The 20,982-nt window shown below is 41.7% G+C and overlaps 1 protein-coding gene across 1 annotated transcript in view; it reads left to right on the top strand.

Annotated features, from left to right (window-relative positions):
* Positions 1-20,982, top strand: part of LOC145407125 (glutamate receptor ionotropic, delta-2-like) — a 101,818-nt gene that overhangs the window by 4,320 nt on the left and 76,516 nt on the right. The window contains exons 2-4 of the mRNA XM_080278147.1: positions 3,264-3,422; positions 13,226-13,316; positions 18,111-18,411. Coding sequence (XP_080134273.1) covers positions 3,264-3,422; positions 13,226-13,316; positions 18,111-18,411 — 551 coding nt within the window. The remainder of the gene's footprint in view (positions 1-3,263; positions 3,423-13,225; positions 13,317-18,110; positions 18,412-20,982) is intronic.

Genomic DNA, 20,982 nt, shown 5'->3' with positions numbered 1-20,982 from the left:
TTTTCAAGATAAGTCCCGAGTGAATGAAACCCTAAGCATTTTCAAGGATGATGCAGGATTGAGCTGGATATTATTAAGCAGTAGTGGGTACTCCTGTGGAAGATTTTGTCGGGTTGATAGGTGTAAGAACTGAGTCTTTGATGCATTAAAAACAAGATTATTTTTATCCTAGTCAGAAATACGAGCCAAGTCAGACATGAGGTGTGCCATAGCCTCATGCCTTGTTTGTTGAAGTAACGGCTGAAATGGTTGTCACGGGAGCCGAATGGGAAGGGGAAGGGTAGAATCATCAGTGTACGAGTGGATAGGGTTAGATGTACAGCTTAGAAAGTCATTAATGAATAAAATGAAGAGAGCTGGTGATAGTTCAGAGCCCTGAGGAACACCACTGTTGATAGATCTTGGAGAAGAACGATGGCCGTCTACAACAGCGGCTATAGAACGACCAGAAAGGAAGATGTAGATGAAGGACAGACAAATGGATAGAAACCGTAAGAGGGCAGTTTGGAAATTAAAGATTTATGCCAGACTCGATCGAAAGCCTTTGAGATGGCAAGTGCAATGGCAAAGGATGACCAGGAGCCTGGAAGGTAGGTGAGAAAATCGCCAGTAGAGTGTCCCTCACGAAACCCATACTAACGAACAGAAAGAAGGTTGTACTAGGAAAGATGCTTTAAAATTTTTTAGTTAAGTATTGACTCAAACACATTTTGAAACATAGGATGTTAAAGCAGTTGGACGATAATTAGACGGTTGGGAATGGTCACCCTTCTTTGAGACTGCTTGGATGAGAGGAAACTTCCAACAAGAAGGAAAGGTACAAGTTGATAGACAAAGGTGAAAGAGTTTACCTAGGCAGGGTGTAAGCACAGAAGCACAGTTCTTGAGGACAACAGGAGGGACCCCATCAGGTCCATATGCCTTCTTAGTACTGAGGCCAGTGATGGCAGAAAATACATCAGCTGAAGACATTTTAATGTCAGCCATAAGCAAGTCACGTGGGGGGAAGTGATGGAGGAACAGCACCGGAATCATCTAAGGTGAAATTGGAGGAGAAAGTCTGAGCGAAGAGATCTGCTCTATCAGTGGAAGAAATAGCTACAGAGCCATCAGAATGGAAAAGAAGAGGGAAGGATGATGTGGTAAAGTTGTTAGAAAGGTTTTTTGCAAGGTGCCGGAAGGAGCAGGAAGAATTTGAGTTGGAAAGTTGCGAGCATTTAGTACGGATGAAAGTATTTTGAGCAGAGCGAAGAACAGACTTAGCATGATTCCGGGCAGAAACATAAAAAAGATGTGATTCAGGGGTGGGGTGGCTTTGATACCTTTTATAGGCCCTCTCCTTGCTGTGGATAGCATTAGAACAAGCGTGATTAAATCAAGGTTTTCTTGCATTAGTCATAGGATATGTGAAGGGAATGTATGCTTCCATGACCCAGAGAATATCCCCTGCAATATGGGAGGCACACTCAGATGGCTCCCGGCCATGGAAGCAATAATCATTCCAGGGAAAATCAAAGAAGTACTGCATGAGCGCCCCCCAGTCTGCAGCTCCCATGTGCCACAGTCAACATTTCTTTGGAGAGTCCACAGGCAGTATCGGAGTGATAGGACAGGTTAAGGTAATAAGGTTGTGATCGGAGGAGCCCAACGGAAAGGAAAATATTAACAGTGTAAGCAGAAGGTCAAGTATGTTCGAGCTTTCTCCAGGGGCAGTCAGGGATAAGGGTAGGGTGCTGTACAAACTGCTTTATGTCTTTATGTACTGAAAAGATGTAGGCTTGTTCACCAGGTGGATCAGTGAAGGAGAGTAGAGTCAATGGTGGTGGTGAACATTGAAATCTCCTAGAATGGAGACTTCAGAGAAAGGATGAATGGATAGAATGTGTTCCATCGTAGAAGTAATATGGTCCAAGAATTTTTCATTGTCAGTAGAATTAGGGAAGAAGTAAACGGCACAGATATATTTAGTCAGACAATGAGAGGAAAGCCGAAGCCAGAGAGTAGAAAATATAGAAGAATCAAGTTCAGGAACACAAGAGCAAGATAAGTCATTGCGTACATAACCACCTTTCGTTTGAAATGAGTATAGAGAAAGTAGAAGGATACAGAAAAGCAGTTGCGTACAGAGAAAGTTGAAAAAGAGGGAGGGGGGGAATTTTTTTATGTTTTTAACTGTGCAGCCCATGACTTTGGTGAGCGCAGCAAGTCCCTACAGCTTGGAGTTCGGGGGGGCACTATAACCACCTCCCCCCAAAAAAATATATATATATTTTGGTCAATTTTATGATCATTTTAAGGCCATATGGAATGGGTTTACGGCATAAATCTAGATATTCTAAAGTAATTTTTAAGTACTCTGTGCCACTGAGTTATACTACTAAAATTCAAACGCTCACATTTCGACCAAACAACTTAACTGTAATAAACTGATCATAATAACATTTAAAAAATTATAATTTAATCACTGTATTAGTTTCAATTACAAACAGTTAAAGACAAGACATATCCAACGTAATTTTCTTGCTGATAATTCACTTGAAACAGATGAAGCTGCTGAGCAGTTCTCAGAGCAACCAGTGGATATAATATATATATATATATATATATATATATATATATATATATATATATATATATATAATTTTGTGTGCAAAACTAGGGGGGGGGGGCCTGGCCCCATGCCCCCCTCGGTACGCGACTGAATTGCTATCAGTAGCCTCATACAGCTGAGTGTCAGTTAGGAAGAGAAGGTAAGGTTAGAGGAGGATAGGTGGTGCTCAACAGAGCAAAAGTTAGAGGAAAGGCTGCGAATGTTGCAGAAATGAAGGAGTGAGTCAGACTGGTTTCAGGTATATACTGTATACACACACACACACACACATATATATATATATATATATATATATATATATATACTGTATATATATATATATATATATATATATATATATATATATATATATATATATATATATACACACACACACTTGTCTGTGTACAGCGAGACACTGAGTGATCAGTGCAAGAGCTATGGAATGGAAGAGAACCTGGTAACTAATGTTGGAAAGTTATTTCAGATCGGATCAATATTCATTTGTGACAGATGACGACTGTCCTAAAACCATAATATATAGTTCTAAATATAGGTTTAACAGCTACAGTTAAAGCATTTACTTCGTAATTTACATATTTTACACATAATATAATAAAAGTATTGGTTGTACAGTCAATGTGTATTATATTTTGGTAATTTTACAACGCAGGTTCAGTCACCGACCCCACTTGATAATGACAGCTGAAGCATTCCCGACTCAAGTAGCTGTAATGGTGGACGATCCCACAGTGCCCGAGGGCAAGCGTCTCACCTTCCAGGGACCCATGAATAATGTTGCTGAGTTTTTATCCCGGAAGCTAAACTTCAGGTATGTCAAAGTTCATCCATGGTTGACTGGAGTTGTTCTGTGTTGGTTATAAATGAGTGCTTGAAGTGTTGTGTGCTGGCAAATACACAAATTAGACCATGTTTACTTGAAGTCTACTAGTGGGACCTAACGCAGGTTCCTATCCCTACGTGTGATTGGTTGTCGGAAAGAAGAGCACTCGATCCTAGGGGATGCCTTCGTTATCTTTCCATTTTTTCTTTTTGTTTTCCTGTTGCATCTCAATCGATAGACAGAGTATTGATCTCAACTTATAAACAAATCCAGAGAAGCAGTACGTATCATAGAAAATACTTGTACATTAGATGTTGTTGTTGCTAAACCTCGTTCTGTCTAGCGAGTAGTCCTTTCGACCATAGGTAAACTACTTTTGTGGAGTCATCCTACAGATACAACACAGTATCTCAACAGAGATTGGACCAGGGTGCTTTCCCATAGCAAGGTGAAGAGGAAAATGAGGAAGTTTTTCTCCCGGGTGGACACCGCAGCTGTACCACCCACCATGAACTATGCTGCCACATGTATACTCTCCTTCATCGTCGAAGTATATTATATATATATATATATATATATATATATATATATATATATATATATATATATATATATATATATATATATACAGTATATACAATGTTGGCAAAAAAAAAATGGGCGCGGGCGGCCGAGCCCATTTATTCTTGCCAAAAACGTCCCACCCCCCAAAACTGCATTTTGAAGGCAGATACAGTCGTGATCGTACGTCTGGCAAGTGCACTGGGCTTGAAGTATATAAGGGAGAGCCGCCTTGGGGAAGTCCACACACACCACAAAGCCAGTCAGGAGACAGGACGTGTGTGCTGGGCATTCCCCAGGTCCTGTCCTCCCCACTTACTGTTTTTTAATCAGTCCATACACCACTGACCGGGCTAATGTATGGCCCGGCCTGCACTATATGTGCAGGGAAACTTTAAACGAAAAAAATGGGGAAGTCAGTGTGCCTGGAGCTGTCAAAGAGGAAATATTGTTGGTGGTGCTTGCTTGCTGAAACCTGTTGCTGTCACCGTGTTTGTGTGTGTTTCAGCCCTCCCACCCATCTAATTATGGTTGGATCAAAGAATTTAACTCCTGGAGAGTTATCTACCATAACAACACTGCCGGAGTGGGTCAAGTAATAAGGAAATACCCCAAGTGACTGGTGTGAACATTAACCCTATTCGGTGCAGCCCGTATCATTTTTGATACGCCCTAACTAATTTTTACCAATAAACTCTAGTTTGTAAGCAATGCATGGTCTCACGATTGTTTTCTTATTAAATTACTGGAAACACAACAAATGGTGATTCTGAGCGAAAAAACTGGGTTGAAACGAGCGTTTTCTCTAAAATTAACGATTTTTCCCCGTGGAGAGCGCTAAACAAAAAGAAAACGCTCGAAGATGAGTGGAATATCTGGGACCTTAGCCTACGCAAGCCTAACGGGCATCAACACAGCTTCCAGACGTACGTTGTTTCCTATTTTCATTAAAACTACTTTATTTTCTATGTATTATTCATTGTTCATACTTTATGACTCCTCATACCTAGTGAAATAGTTATTTCATTCACTAATTTTATTATCTATGTATTATTCATTGTTTTTTCTCTATGACTTCTCATACCCAATGAAATGGTTGTTCGTACACATACACACAGATACAGACATGTGCACTGTACTGTGCACACAGATACACACACGTGTATTGTAATGTGCACACACACACACACACACACACACACAAACCTCGCGGCTCTCGTGTAGGCGTGCCGGACGACGGTTAGTTAGCAATTTATTAGGGAATGGAGTGGATGTGCTGACGGACGTAGTCATGGCTTTTACTTTCGACTATGTTGACGACCCAGTCGAAGATTACGTGGAAGAGGTAGTTGGCGATGATGATGATGGCCTTGCCTTGGATAGAGTAACTGAGGGCGACGATGAAGATGATCAGAATGATGACAAAATGAAGAAAGTGGGTACCACTCAGAAACAGAAAGCCACTGGTGAAAAATAGATTAATCAGTACTTTGGACCAATACTTGAACAAACAAAATTATGACGAATTTGTCCTGCCACACGAGCTCAGGGAATATACCTGCATTTTAGAGAAACCCCAGAGAAAATTAGATATCGGTAAGTCAATAACATGGACCAATCATACAGAAGGTAGGCTTGTTGAGAAGGTATTGCCTAGTGAAGGATGTTTGTTAGGAGAGGCAAGGTCAGTTAATACAGAAATAATGGCATGGGAGTTGTTTATAACATCTAATATGATTGATGGTATTGTAACCCATGCTAACACAAGGCATAATTACCGAAATTTCTAATACTGACAGTGCGAAATACCAACACACGTCAAGATGACTGATGCCATTGAATTGAAAAGCTTTTTTGGCCTGCTCTATCCAAGAGGCTTGTTGGGACAAAATAAATATTGCTTTAATCGTCTCTTCATGGAAGGGTTTGGTCACCCAATATTTGGAGCCGTCATGTCTGTAAAACGATTTGGTTTCTTACATGCCAACATAACTTTTAACAACATTGATACCAGACACCAGAGATGGGTACACGATCGACATTGATACCAGACACCAGAGATGGGTGCACGATCAACATTAATACCAGACACCAGAGATGGGTACACGATCGGTTTGCAGCAATCAGGGAGCTTTTTGAACAGTTCAGTAATTGTTGTTGCTCAGTCTTGGAGCCAGGTGACTTCTTGACCACTGATGAAATGTTATATGGGTGCAGAACACAAATAGGGTTCAGACTACAATAAGAGCAAACCCGTACTCTACGGCCTCCAATATAAATCTATTAATGCTGTTAGATATCCATTTACCTTTAGGACAGCTGTATATTCGGGTAAACCTGGAAAGCCAGGACCACACTACATACGCGGTACAGTTCCAACAGTGAAAGCTCTGGTAAGTCAGTTACAAGCCTCAGTCGACCTTAGAGGTAGGATTATTAGCCTGGATAGATTTTACACCAGTATAGAGTTACTGGAGTGGCTTCAAACACAAGGTATCTCAGCCTTAGGTACTATAGATTCTACTAGGAAAGGCATACTACCAGAGATAAAGACAGTCACAGAAAGGGAAGATAGGTCATACCAAATTTACTGGAAGAAACACGGGGAGGAAATGACACTGAATCCTATGTAACACCCACCAAAAGCAAAGGTAAGAAAAATGTGTTACTTCTGAGCACAGATTCCCCTATATTAGGCATTACCAAGGATGATGATTTTGAAAATATATATATATATATATATATATATATATATATATATATATATTTAAATTGTATGATTTCACTAAAGGAAGCACTGACATTATGGATCAGAGAATAAGTTTTCATACAGTACACACTAAAGCTAGAAGATGGACAGTGAATGCCCTTGGCTACATTGTCGACACTGCCAGAGTAAATTCACAGACAATTTATTCGTTATATAATAATCAGGACCCAAGAAAAATTGCTTCAGTCTCCTATGGCTGGCAGTTAGTGAAGGCATTGTGTAATCCGAAAATTGAAAGAAGAAAAGGTCAGGCTTGTGGTCTGACCAGGAATACAATAGCTAAGATGAATCTGATGCTCGGACAGGGAGATGTAGAGGAGGCCGTCCCAGAAGTAACACATGAGAATAGGTCAGGCAAGCGGCACAAGTGTCATTCATGCCTGGAGTCTCTTTATGGTCCAGGATACACTCAGAATCGCCCTAAAGTAAAATCGTCCACGAAACAATGTCAGGTATGTCACAAGCACACCTGTGATCAGCATTGAAATAAAGTATGTATGAAATGCTATAGTAACATCCCCAATCAGTGAAAGTCTTGTTTTGGAAATTAAGAATGAATATGCATGTCTGCGAATATGTATAGATTATGACTGAGTTTACGTTATATACGGATTATATTTTTGTTTAAAAATTTCCTTATATGATAGATGTAAATAGAGATACGGAAGGTGAGGATCTTGCAGCATAAGAATCCTCCAGCTTACTTATATTAGTTGTAAGTGTAGAGTAAAAAGGATGTTCAAGTGCGTAGGAAATACCGCCGGAAAATACATAGATTACGAGCATAGGCATGGATAGCCCCGAGTTAACGGTTACTACTCTTTCGACCTGTGACGGGCTGTGGGTCACTGAGGGCCCTGTTAGTTAATTGGCACCCGTCGGGATCTTTTTAACTTACCAGGGGTCGATGCTGCAGGGGGTGGATCAGCTGAAATGAAGCATGGTCTCGCAGTGGAGAGAAGGAGCTGGGGTCTGATTGACTGCTGTCTCCCTTGAAAGCGCCAGGCAAGGCTCTGGACCTAACCCCTCATATCCACACTGTGCCTGTGCATTAACCAGGGAACAGCTTGTTCTCCGGTTAATAGAGGTATAGGGTTTAACCAGGAAGCTACAGGCTGCTCTAAGCTATTCAGTAATCCAAAGACTGGCACGTTTCCTGGTTAACAGTCTATCTATCTATCTATAGCCCGACGCCCTAATCCCGCAAAGGGTGGCCGCAGACAAAACGCCTCCAAGTCACTCTGTCACCCACCATTTGACTACCCTCCCCCCAACTCACCCCCCCTCCCTCATATACCTCTCAACTCTATCCCTCCACCTCATCCTCGGTCTACCCCTCCACCTCATCCTCGGTCTACCCCTCCCTCTCCCTCCCTCCACCTCACCTACATACACCCTCTTAGTCAGTCTTTCATTCTCCATTCTCTCCACATGTCCAAACCACCTCAGTGTATTTCTAATCTTCTCAACCACATCCACATCTACCCCACAACGTTCCTTCACTTCTTCATTCGTCAACCTGTCCCTCCACGTCACTCCACATGCTCCTCTCAAGTAACTCATTTCCACTGCTCTCACTCTTGACTTGTTCCCTTCTTGCAAGGTCCACGCCTCGCTTCCATACGTCAGGGTAGGGATCACAATGCCATCATGCAGTGACTTCTTAACTTCCATACTCACCTCCCCATTTCTCATCACTGCTTTCAGCGTACCAACAACCTTCCTTCCCTGCTGTACCCTTTCACGTACTTCTACTCGTAAGAATTTAATGGTGACCCCGCATGTACGGAGCTTTGCCTGGCAGCTGCATTTTCTCGTGGTGACTACTAACAAAGGATCAAGGGACTGACTTCTGGAGAGACTGACTGGCTGACCGTCAAAGGTCTCAGTGATAGGCTAGTGATTGACCAGTGGGAAATTACTAATAAACTGACATCAGAAGGACAGTCTACTGACTAATTTGTCGGTATTTTGGGATTGACTGCCCCACTGAATAACTATTGATTTATACTGTATATTGATGATGTTTTGGGTATAACTATTCATAATTGAATATTTGTTATTGCATTGCTCTGAATACTCCTTGAGGAGTAGCATGAGCAGATAGAGCTACCGTGCCCTTTGAATAATTGGTTATAACTAAATATTTCTCTGTGCCCTTCAATTTTAAATTGCAGTACTCAGATTTAGAAATACCTATATATTATATTGGTGACAACAGATTCAGCCTTCTCAAGGACCTCCTTCAGCTGTAAGGAGTGAGAAGCAGGTAGACCTTTATTATACAACAGAGGGGCAGGCAGAATAGGAGGTGGGTAAGGCACAAGGCTGTTGATGTGGAATTTTGCAATTATTATGCAATATTTATGCCTTTTCAAGCATTTATCTCCCGTACATCTACCGCCTTCTGCCTTATCTACCTCCTGTTCTCCCCGGCCCTTTCTCACTCGCCATCCATTTGTATGATAAAGGTCACCTGTTTCTCACTCCTTAGTTACACGTGAAGTGGGTCCATGAGAAGGTCGAGTCTGTTTTGTTCTCACGAATAGATTATATTTCACACACCAACACAATCCTCACAAACCACCACAGACCTCACACACGAGCACAATCCTCACACACCACCACAGTCCTCACACACCACCACAGTCCTCACTCACCAACACAGTCCTCACTCACCAACGCAATCGTCACACACCACCACAGTCCTCACACACCAACACAGTCCTCACATACCAACACAGTCCTCGCTCAACACAATCCTCACACACCACCACAGTCCTCACACACCAACACAGTCCTCACACCACACGTGCAAAATTAATTAATAAGAATAATCTTTTACTTCTATAAATTCATTATTATATAGTGGTAATGACATTTGAAAAATAAATAACTACTTTCTAAAGGGAGGAGGTTGGGGAGAGTAGTAGGTGGGATACATGGCGAGTTGGGTCCTCGTCCCGTATCCTGGTTACACACTTTTTTTGAGCGTGGCTGAAACTCGCTTACCTAAATATTATATTCAGTCATTAGAAAGAAATATATGGTAGTATTATCATCATCATTATGTACTTTCCATTTTTAGTCCACAGCAGGACTGGACTCTTCACTTAGGGAGGTTTTAGTCAGGAAGCCCTAACCCACGGCCCTGCACTGTTGTTGACTTTATACACGGGTTTTATTCGCTCCTGTGTAGAGCACAGCTGTCATGTGTGGGGAGGCTCCCCACACAGTTCTTCTCAACAGGATGGAGTCGGAAACTTTTCGTCTCATTGACTTTCCTCTTACTGGCTCCCTTCAACCTCTGTCTCCGCCGCACTGTTGCATGATTGTCTCTTTTCTATCGCCACGTCAATGGTCACTGCTCCTTTGAACTGTCTGCTTGCATCCCTCCACCACCACGGCAGGCACGCAGCACCCGTCTTAGCAACAAACTCAGCCCTTTTCTGTCCAACTCTCTAATGCAAGAGTTAACCGTTGCTCCAGTCATTCATGTATGCAACATGTCAACTCTGGAATTGTCTCCATCTCTGTTTTTCTTACTGCCTGCGGTCTCCAGTCTTTCATACACAGTGTGTCCAGGCATCTCGAAATGAACTGATCTTGAATTTGGCTCTGCTGTCGTTTTTTTCTTGGAGGGAGCAATTTGTAGGTCCTGCCCTTTGGTTCCTTCTTTCTTGCATTAAAAAAAAAATACTTGCATGTATAACCAGAAATTATTTACACGCTTACATTATTAGATTTCCTTGACTAATAGCTACCTCTCCATCAACTAGTCTACCTAGTAGTAAATCCACTGAAAGTGGGTTTAGGAGTTATGATGGTGAGGAAGAAAGGGAGAGTATTAGTGGTGGCGAATGAGTTAGAGAGATGGTGGTGAGAAAAAGAGCGGTGGTAGTGAGACAGGGAGAGTAGGGTAGAAGGGAATTTAGTGGTGAGTGTTAGAGTGATGGAGGGAGGGAAGGTGGTGGTGAGGAAGATGGGAGGTGGTGAGTGTGAGGGAGGAAGGATGGTGATGTTGATGATGAGGAAGATGTGTAAGCTATCAACTTCCATGTTATGGACGGTGTGTGTGTGTGAAAGACAACAGTAAACGGTTTATTGATACTGCAGCCCTCAGACTGAAAATATAGCCTACAGCTTTGATATATGGCAAACATGATAAGCGTTGGTGAATGGTAAAATATATGGTCATTTGATATTTACATTAATTTTAAATTTGATAATAGTTAAACGTGTGTGTGTGTGTGTGTGTATGTGTGTGTGTTTCAGTGCGCGCGGGTGCGGTACGATATGTTTGGCGGCGCTTGCCTTGCAACGGCGCCGACGTCTCCGAATGCGTTCCTTTCACTTCGTCAAACCAATAATATTACTCAAGATTCTTTTCACGATACTAGGGTCGTAAGTGTGGGAAATCGCCAAGGGTTGCACCGAATAGGGTTAAAACCGTGCGTCGGTGGACGAAACGCTACCGTGATGCCGGGGGCAGCGAAACTTTCCAGCATAAAAAGCGGCCTGGTAGACCTAGAAAAGTGAGCCAAAGAACTATGAATGTGCTTAAGAGGCAAGTAGAATGTAATCCTAGGCTAACTGCAAGACAGCTGAAGGAAAAGAACCCAGATTTACTGAATGGTGTTAGTGATCGAACAGTTCGACATGTTCTCCTCAAGCGCCTTGGTTATCGCTCACTAAAGCCAAGGAAGAAACCCCTCAGGACCCTACGGCAAGTTCGCAATAGGGTCGATTTTACTAAGCGCTACCTGCAGTGGGATGTTGCTAGATGGAAAAAAGTGCTGTGGACAGACGAAGCAACCTTCACAGTGACAGGCAATAGGGGTGGAAATGTGCGACGCCGGCCTGGTTCAAACCCATTCTCCAGCAAGTACATCCAAGCTACCGTTAAACATCCAGATTCAGTTATGGTTTGGGGAGCATTCAGTTATTATGGTATTGGAAAACTAGTGTTCTTTGAAAAAAACAAAAGTGTGAACAGATTTACATACTTTGAGCTGTTGTGTGATGTTTTGCCTGAATGCTTTCGACAGTGCCGGGCCAACTTTTTGATGCAGGATGGAGCACCCTGCCATACTGCTAAAATGGTAACTGAGTGGCTAGATGACTGTCATGTTAAGTTCTTCCGTGACTGGCCTGGCAATTCCCCTGACCTAAACCCAATAGAGAATCTGTGGGCCATTGTGAAGCGGAGATTAAGGGAGCGGGACACCTCCTCCATTGAGAAGCTTCGTGCCGCCATCTTGGACGAGTGGAGGAAAATACCACTTCAAACCCTTCAGAAGCTGGCATGCTCAGTTCCAAACCGTCTGCGAGCTTGTAAGAAGGCAAAGGGATGGAGCACCAGATACTAGAGTGTGGTAGGTGTCAATGGCATGTTTTTTTTTTTTTTTGTTACGGGACTATATATATATATATATATATATATATATATATATATATATATATATATATATATATATATATATATATATATATATATATATATATATCTTACAGGATCTCTCGTCGCTCTTCAGTCGCCTGTAAAGACTCGAGCTAAGGCTTCATAGGCCTGAGAATAAATACTAGATTCTATAATATAAAGTGTATTAATGTTTACAGTTCTCTGGTGATATTTCGGGCTACACATTGCATTATAGGGTAAATAAAAAAAAAAAAGAACATTCCTTCACTGTACGTCCTCTGACTACCACAATATCTCCCCAATCGAAGGCGAGAGGGATCTGAATGTATTAGTGCTGTAGTGAGAGACGGCTTGGTCATGTGGAGAGGATGGATAACAGCTGTGTGCGGAGGATGAGAGGTGTCAACGTTGAGGATAAAGGTGCAAGAGGCATACCGAAAAAGACCTGAGACGAGATCATGTAGTATAACCTCAGGGATAAAGGACTAAATTGAAAGGTTGCTAGAGATCGAGCAGTGTGGAAAGCCACCGTTAGGTGACCAAGGCCGACGCATGCATGTTGGAGCCTGTATAACTGAGAGAAGAGAGAAGCCGGCATCATTAGTCTTCAAAGTAAAGTATTAATGTTTCTCGATTAAGATGTAATCCTGTCCTTATTAAATAATGAACATCTTTTGAGGAGCATTGGTCAGTAAGGCAATAACATGATTGGAAATTTTTAGATGCGAGAGAATCTATTTACTGTAAGTGGTCATTAGTTTTTCAGACGCAAGGTTTTCGCTCACCTAGACCTTAGTGACAATCCATATAACGCACCGCATGGTTTCACATCCCTCTACTATTGTACATTTTTATGACAAGCATTGATTAATTATTGTTCCATCATGTTTATCACAAACCTGTACATAACCTATTTGAAGACCCTCTAAAACCTGAAAGCTGTCTCTGCGGTTTAATGGTTTTATTTATCATATGCTTGTTTACACAATAATGAATAGAGTTTTTTCTGATGTACTCCATCTTTATTGAATTTCTCAGTTACACCTATAAGAGATCACCTAACCGAAACTGGGGCACAAGGCAAAAAGACGGCACATGGACAGGGATGCTGGGTCTAGTAATGAGGGAGGTAAGTCAAACGCATATAGAGTTTAGTGGCAGTTACACACTCTATAGCAACGGTTCTCAATCTTTTTCAGGCTGCGCCTTCCTCAGCCGTGGTCCACATATCCACCCCCCCCCCTCCCCGCTTCCTGCCATCTTAAAAATTATTCGTGAATAATTATTGCTGTTGCTGCGGCTTCAAGTGAACGATAACCCAGATGAATACAGTCTGAATTAGCCCTTATCCTGCACTCCACTATCCCCCTTTCGGGGAAATGGAGGGGGGAGCTGAGGCACGTTTGCATATTAACTGAACTGTGGTCCATCTTGCAGTATGACTTCTTGGTGCCAGATTTTCTTTGGAAACAATCAGATTAGAAAAAGATATTAAAAAAATAAAAAAGGCATGGAGAAGACCAGGCGACACAAGAGAAAAGAAAAAAACTATATCCGCGGATCCGAAAAAATAATGCTTTGAAGGCAGGAGCAGACAGAATTGAATACTCAGTATAAATCACTGCTTCATCACCACACACACACACACACCATCGATAAAGCATGAATACAAGAGATCAAACTCACAAGCATGTCACCCTTTCTACATTTCACCAACTGCGATACACTTAGACGGAATAAGCAGCAGAGAAGGAAATAGCCTTATGACCTTCATAAACAGCAACATGTCCTTTACGAACACCGCACAACAATAACAAGAACATATACCCAATCCAGGACAAAAGAAATAATATCCAAATAATTTAAAATACAAAAACCAGGATCGTAAAACACACACACACACACACACACACACACACACACAAAGTTAGTCAGGCCATTCTATTTTCTCATTGAGTCTTCACGTCCCCCTTGGAAATTCCTTACGCTCCCCAGGTTGAGAGCCCCCGGTCTAGATGTTATCATGTCAAAGTATCCATACGCCTTATAATGTGCACAAAGTCTTTATATAATAAGGCATATTAAGTATTAAATACTTTAAAAATAGCTCTCTATATCACAACGTTCTGGGATGATGCCGCACAACATCCCCTTTATCAGGAGAACACTTTTAGCAGACCGTCTATAGATGTATTTAGCTTATTCCATTTGAAAATGATAATAAACGCTTAATTCTATACTTCGGTAATTTGTCCATATGTCACCGGTACATCACTGGCTTAAATTCTGAAAGGTAAGAATGCAGACTATTTACTTTTTAAATGATGGACACACACATTCCATAGTGTCGTGCTAGAACTCAAACAACACCATCACACTGCTGATACAGTGTGGTAAAAGAACACAAATTATTTAATAACAAACTTAGGCATATCCATGAATGCATTAGCTTTAATAAATACTAAAAAGATAAATGATCTACACCAATAGAACATTCGTAGGTAAATATATAGGTCTTTGATGGAAGTGAACATCAAGATAAACATTTTGACAGTTTATCCGAATTTTTTAAATGATCTGTAAAAGAATGGAAACCAAAAACTCTGACACATCTGACATATCAGTATTATATCTCAGAGGTAGAACCAATACCAAAAGTTTGTGAAAGGTGTCATGTGAACTATTTTATTGTGATATTATAAGAAAGACAACAAATGACAGTGAGAAGGAAGGACCCCCTTAGCCGCTTCGGAAGGATTGAGAACTATGGATGGCAGGGGTCAGTGATGGTTGAGGATTGTCGGCGGATTTTTGCATTTGGCTGTAAATTACTTCAACATAAGAACTTTGTGGAGTTGTACATGATACTTGGGAATAAACAAGCAACTCGATGATGCTTTGATTCTTCGTCTATAACTTTGCTCAGGCTGACTAGTTTGCTGCTATGTCTGTTAATTTTATCTAATTTTAATCTTTTACAGATGGCAGCATACATCACTTTGATTATTTAGTAGCATTATGAATGATATCATACATTTTTGGTAAATAATCTGTTCTGTTTAGCAAAATATCTCCTCCACTGTTATTTGGCTTAGAGATCACCGGGTCAATATTTTTCTTCTGTAAGCTGCTATCACAGTTCATAAATAAGGAATAAAACGCTTTGGACGATTCATCATCATCATCATCCAGACCTCATTTCCAACCCGGGGTAGGAGAAGGCAGCGTCAAAACAGACAGAAATCGAAAAAAAAAAAAAACAATAAAATAAATAACCAGTCATAGTTTGTCTTGTTGATTGCGTCACACTTCCATTCAGACACCATTCAAATCCTTAGAATGCTGGCTCCATCTGATGGGTCGAAAAAATTCCACACTTAAGTTCACACTTACCTATCAGACAGAGCCAATCCGACGATTGTCAAATTAAAAACTGTTGCTAAACTCTGGTAATGCACTCCCTCGCACTAAATTCATCCAACCAGCTCGATCACTAAAATAGTCAGTTCACATATCTCTTTAGCTCCTATACCTCTGTTTCCCACATGTTCTTTTACCATATCTATCTACCTTTTTCTAGTCCTACCACGCCTCCTCCCACCATCAAATTTGCCCAGACGTGCCCTTTTCACCATTCTATTCACACCCATTCTCTCCCCATGCCCATGCCATCTTAGCACAGTCTCTTCAACTTGTGTCCACAGACTTCCTTATTATCCATCTATCTCCAATTACATTGTACCTTATCGTATGCACTGTCCACACTCTGCACACATTTCTGAACAGACTTCCTTATTATGTATCTTTCTCCATTCACCTTGTTCCTTATCCCATTAACTGTCCACATGCAGCACAATTTTCTGAACAGTCCCATCTACACTGCTCTTACTCTTAACTTGCCACAGAGGATTTAAATACACAATATTCCCGAAAAGTTATATATTTCTAAGTAACTGACGCAAACTCAAACCAATTTGCAATTTCATCGATTCTCAGTTTACCGATAATATTTTCAAATTCAAGAAAATTCTTAAAGAATGAAGGCATTGAAACTGGGACACAGAAATGTATGCCAAATGCAAGTAAAAACTTTTGTTGGGACTGTCGTTGATAATAACACTGATGAAATCACAACATTTAAGGTTATAATTTTATAACAACTAATTTCTCTAGCTAATTGTATACGGAAGGTGAATTTGCGTATAGAGAATGCATGTATATGCGGAAATGGACGTAAAGAAAGGTTCACAGATGAAGTTTGGAAGATAATAATGAAGTCTTTGTAGCTCATATTTGGTCAGCCTGACCCAGCAGACCCGTCAAGTGCAGACGAGAAATTGTCCCTATGGGGTCATCCTACAGGTTCTTTACACCGTTGATGTTGTGTCTGCGTCATAGTGTGGCACGTGTTGTTTATTGCTTCATAATGAGTGCTGTGTTGCGTGGGCCTAGTCTACAACAGGGGAGTGTGCCATCTATGATTCCACCCAGTGTGAATATAAGTGAGTAACTGAGGAGAGCTGGGTGATGTCCTGATCTAAACCAAGCTAGGTGTATTTGGTCGGCTCTGTTTAAAGGTACCTCTGATGAATATATGTCGGGAGGGTGGGGGAGGGCATGTAGCATAGTGTTCTAAAAGAGGTGTCGTATTGTCGTGCCGTGAAATGGGTATGTAGGTGTTTCTTCTTTGCTTGTGTTTGAGTGTAAGGAGATGAGATGTTGCTGAAGAGAGTCTGGTAATGTTTGTGAGATGATTGTTTTATGGATCTATTTGTGCTGTGTGGTTCAGTCATATAATGACATGGTGTTCTGTGTTACGACAGACTGCCACGTGGAACTGTCTGCCATTCATATCAAGATAATTTCTCAAGGGGAGGACTTTGGTTTCAGAGTGTGAGCTGTGAGAGTGGTATTCGTGCAGCCAATGATGATGTGTAGGACGTTGTTCTGTATGGTCTGCAAGGTTTTATAGTGGAAGTTAGATAGGAATGGGGCAAATGCTAGGGAGGCATAAGCCATAACTGGTCAAATGTATTATCACTAGAGTAGGAAGTGTTCCTTTTTGTTGTTCAAAGTCTATCCCTGTATAATTTTGTCCTGAGTGTCGAATCAGGAGGTAAAAGGCTTCTGATATCTTCTGTGTGGTCCCTGAAGGTGAATTCACTGTCGTAAGTCACTCCAAGGATCTTAGTGGAGAGAGTGCGTGGCAGAGGTACATTGTAGAATGTGATGTTAGGGGCGTACATGCGCTCATGTTAGTTGCTGGTGATGAGTGTGATGGTGGATTTGGCAGGAGTGATGGTCAGTTTTTTATCCTCGACCCATCCCTGAAGTGTAATAAAATCATCTTGTCGCACTGTGCAGACTGTGTACCATATATACTATGATGTATGGTTGTAATTTCATCTTTATAATAATGAGACAGTGTTTATGGGTGGCTGAGGTGTAGGAATGCTATGCATGTTTAGACTGAAAACTGTGAGTGAAATACAGGAGCCCTGTGGACCACCGTTACGGAAGTTTCTTGTACGTGATGACTTGCCTTAGAATGTATCTTGTGATTGTCTACCAGATAAGTAGTTGGAAAGCCAGCATTTGGAGTTGTCCTCCAGTTTCGTAAGATGATATAAGGTCATGGAATGCACTCCTTTGAAACTTGATAGCCAGCAAAAAAATACTCTCTCATAAATATTTATAATGGAGTCGTGTGTTTTTGGTGGATGACCTGCGGCAAAGAATTTCGAAGATTTGATAGGGAGGAACTGATAAATGATCTAATTTTAACATTCCTTGTAAAGCCTTTTATGATTTCTAGTATCATTCTTTTGTGTTTCTGTTGTATACACCCCTTCTGTATGCCACGAAAGCTTGAAAAGAGACGATCACGATCAAGGTGATGATGGTAATTCTTATTTTATTTCAGGAAGCCGACTTCGCTCTTGGTCCGTTTGTAATGACACATAATCGAAATAAATGGATAGACTACACATTCAGCATCTTTTATACTGAATACACGGTTTTTGCTGCCCGTGGTCGTCCTAAAGTGGACCCATGGGGCTTCCTGCAGCCTCTGTCACCACTGGTGTGGGCGGCCGTGGTAACTGCGCTGCTGGCAGTGATCACTGTTATGCTGCTCTTGCCCTCGTGTCTTCCCACGCACACGCACCATAAAGCCAGGCGGGAGACTAACATCTTCAACTGTGTTCGCGTCCTCCTCCAAGAAGGTAACTGAATTGTAGTGAAAATGAATCTTCTGCTTCAAAAAGACATGTTTCTTTCAAGAAGTCTGATTGGTTATGTATATGTTGAGCGAGAATGCTTCAGTATTACTCAATATTTCATATAAACAGTGGAGTTTGTTCTTTATGGTATATTGTTGGCCGTGTAGAAAATGGAAGAACTTAGTAGTGAATCATTCTGAATCCCAGGAATATTTCCCCTTTACTCAGAAGGATTCAATCTTCTGATGTCAAAGTCATTAATTCAGTCTAGTCGTCACTTGGTCGCATTTCCTGTTTTGGGTACAAAGTGAGAATGAACTAAACTGACTAAATGGAAAATGCCGTGAAACGACTTAAAATTGCCTTGCTGGCTATCGATCGAACTAAACTAACTTATAACTGAGCAACCCTAGATAAAAATGGATGTATACTGTTATGGTCTGACTTGAAAACTACGATTTTATCTTCATTAGGCCATTTGTCAAAGGATGAAGCATTGCATAGAAACTATTGGAGACGACATCTTAAAGCTTTTTGCCTCTTTGCAAAAGGGGAAAGTAACCAAAGAAAATGATGAAAGTCTTTATTTAGTAAGTTTGCAATTTTGTAGCTAAAATATAAAACATACTCATATTATATAAAGATCAGTGGATGCCTCCATACGTGCAAGGACTTAACTGTAATTACCAATTTTTCAATGAAAAAAAGTATGTAGAGGACAATTACTTCGCATTTCTTTTCTGTGGATATTTATACAGTGATTTAAGGACATAGTGTACCAATGTAATGCATGATGATGCCTCAAGACTCAGATAATACATTACAATATTCACGATATATTACGAAATGTGAATTATTATATTCAATATATATTTTGCAGTGCCATTGTGCTTTGTAAGTAATAATATATTACTGTGCCTTACGATGTAAACTGAGCAACTTGTAGCAGTATTGGAATTCAGTATCTCCTTTAATATTTCTCACCGTTATAATAGCACACTGAGGCGTTGGTATGATGCAAAGAACTTCTTTATATATATATATATATATATATATATATATATATATACAGTAATCACTCTAATATCCGGACGCCCAATAACCGAACATCCCCACTAACCGAACCTTATCGTCCTGGGATCAAACATTCCCAAAATGGTCCGAAAATCCAAAAAAATTGGAAAAAAAAACGATTTTTTGCCGTCCGTAATTTGAACTTGCTAGCGCGGCGCCACGTTGAGAGCATTGTTTTGGTTCGTCATTCCTCCGACGTCCGATAGAGCGCCGCTGCATCCTCCCCACTTCCCGCCTGTCTCTCACCACGACTGGACCTGCGCTCTTAGAATGGCTGCCCATGTGCTCGCTTTTGTGGTGGTGCCGTACTTACTGCAAGGCCTCCTGCTGCTCTCTGCCCTACTCTTAGTGTGTGTGATGATGGCCCCGCCTCCTGAGAAAAGGAAGAGAGTGGTGTTGACTCTGGAGAAGAAACGCAGGAGATATTGGAGAAGGTTGATGCGGGTTGGTCTTCCTCTCGCATTCTCCGCGAGTTCAACCTGGCCCGGTCGACTTTGTTTGATATCAAGCGTTCCCGAGACAAGCTCATGCAGTACACGGCTGACTTCTCGTCGAGAAGCAAACGCAACGTGGAGAGGAAGGTTATGTTTACTCCCAAGTATGCAGAGATCGAGCCTGACTCCACGTTGATTTGGTATCGACAGCAACGTGCAGCTGGTGTGATGGTACGTGGAACGGAGCTGAAGGCTGCTGCTGAGAAGTTTGCAAGGCTTCACGACGCCCTAGACTTCAAGGCATCCGAGGGTTGGCTCTTCGCGTGCTCAAGTTGCTAAGACATGGCCTTACTAACCGTAAAGCACATGGCGAAGCATTGGACGCTAACGAGGATGGAGTGGACGAGTTTCGGCACAAGGTGAAAGGCTTGATCGACAGGGAGGGCCTCACTCTCGGTCAAGTCTATAACGCTGACGAAACTGGCCTATTCTATCGCTCGGTGCCATGAACACTCTCGCCGATGAGACGGAGAGCGTGTACCTGGCCGCAAGCTTTCTAAGGAACGGATATCTGCTTTGTGTTGTGCCAATGCTAACGGCATGCACCGGCTTAAGCCATTATTGTTGGCCGTGCAAAGCAGCCTCGGTGCCTTCGTGGGGTGATGGATGTCCTTCCTGTCGTATGGTACCATTCTTTGAAAGCATGGTTCACAGCTGTGATTTTCAAAGACTGGTTTCACCATCACTTCGTCAAGGAGGTCATACATTACCAGACGAAGACACTGGGAATTCCTCGCGACCAGGTAAAGGCTCTCCTTCTCCTCGACAATGCACCTGCCCACCCGTGCAAAGGACTTGGTTGCTGAGAATGGCCGTATTAGGTGCATGTTTCTGCCACCTAATACGACTGCTCTCATTCAACCAATGGACCAAGGAGTGATCGTGGCAACAAAGCGCCTGTACCGTCGGAAGTTCCTGGACGAGGTGATGGTGGTTCTCGAGGACGAGGACGAGCGCAGGGAAGGACGTGACACTCGAGGCAAGCGGACTTTGGAAAACCTTCGCC

Source organism: Coenobita brevimanus, chromosome 8 (genome assembly GCF_032717465.1).
Source record: "Coenobita brevimanus isolate Jiangsu-jjx chromosome 8, ASM3271746v2, whole genome shotgun sequence".
Classification (NCBI taxonomy): domain Eukaryota; kingdom Metazoa; phylum Arthropoda; class Malacostraca; order Decapoda; family Coenobitidae; genus Coenobita; species Coenobita brevimanus.
This window is presented reverse-complemented; position numbering and strand designations above follow the sequence as displayed.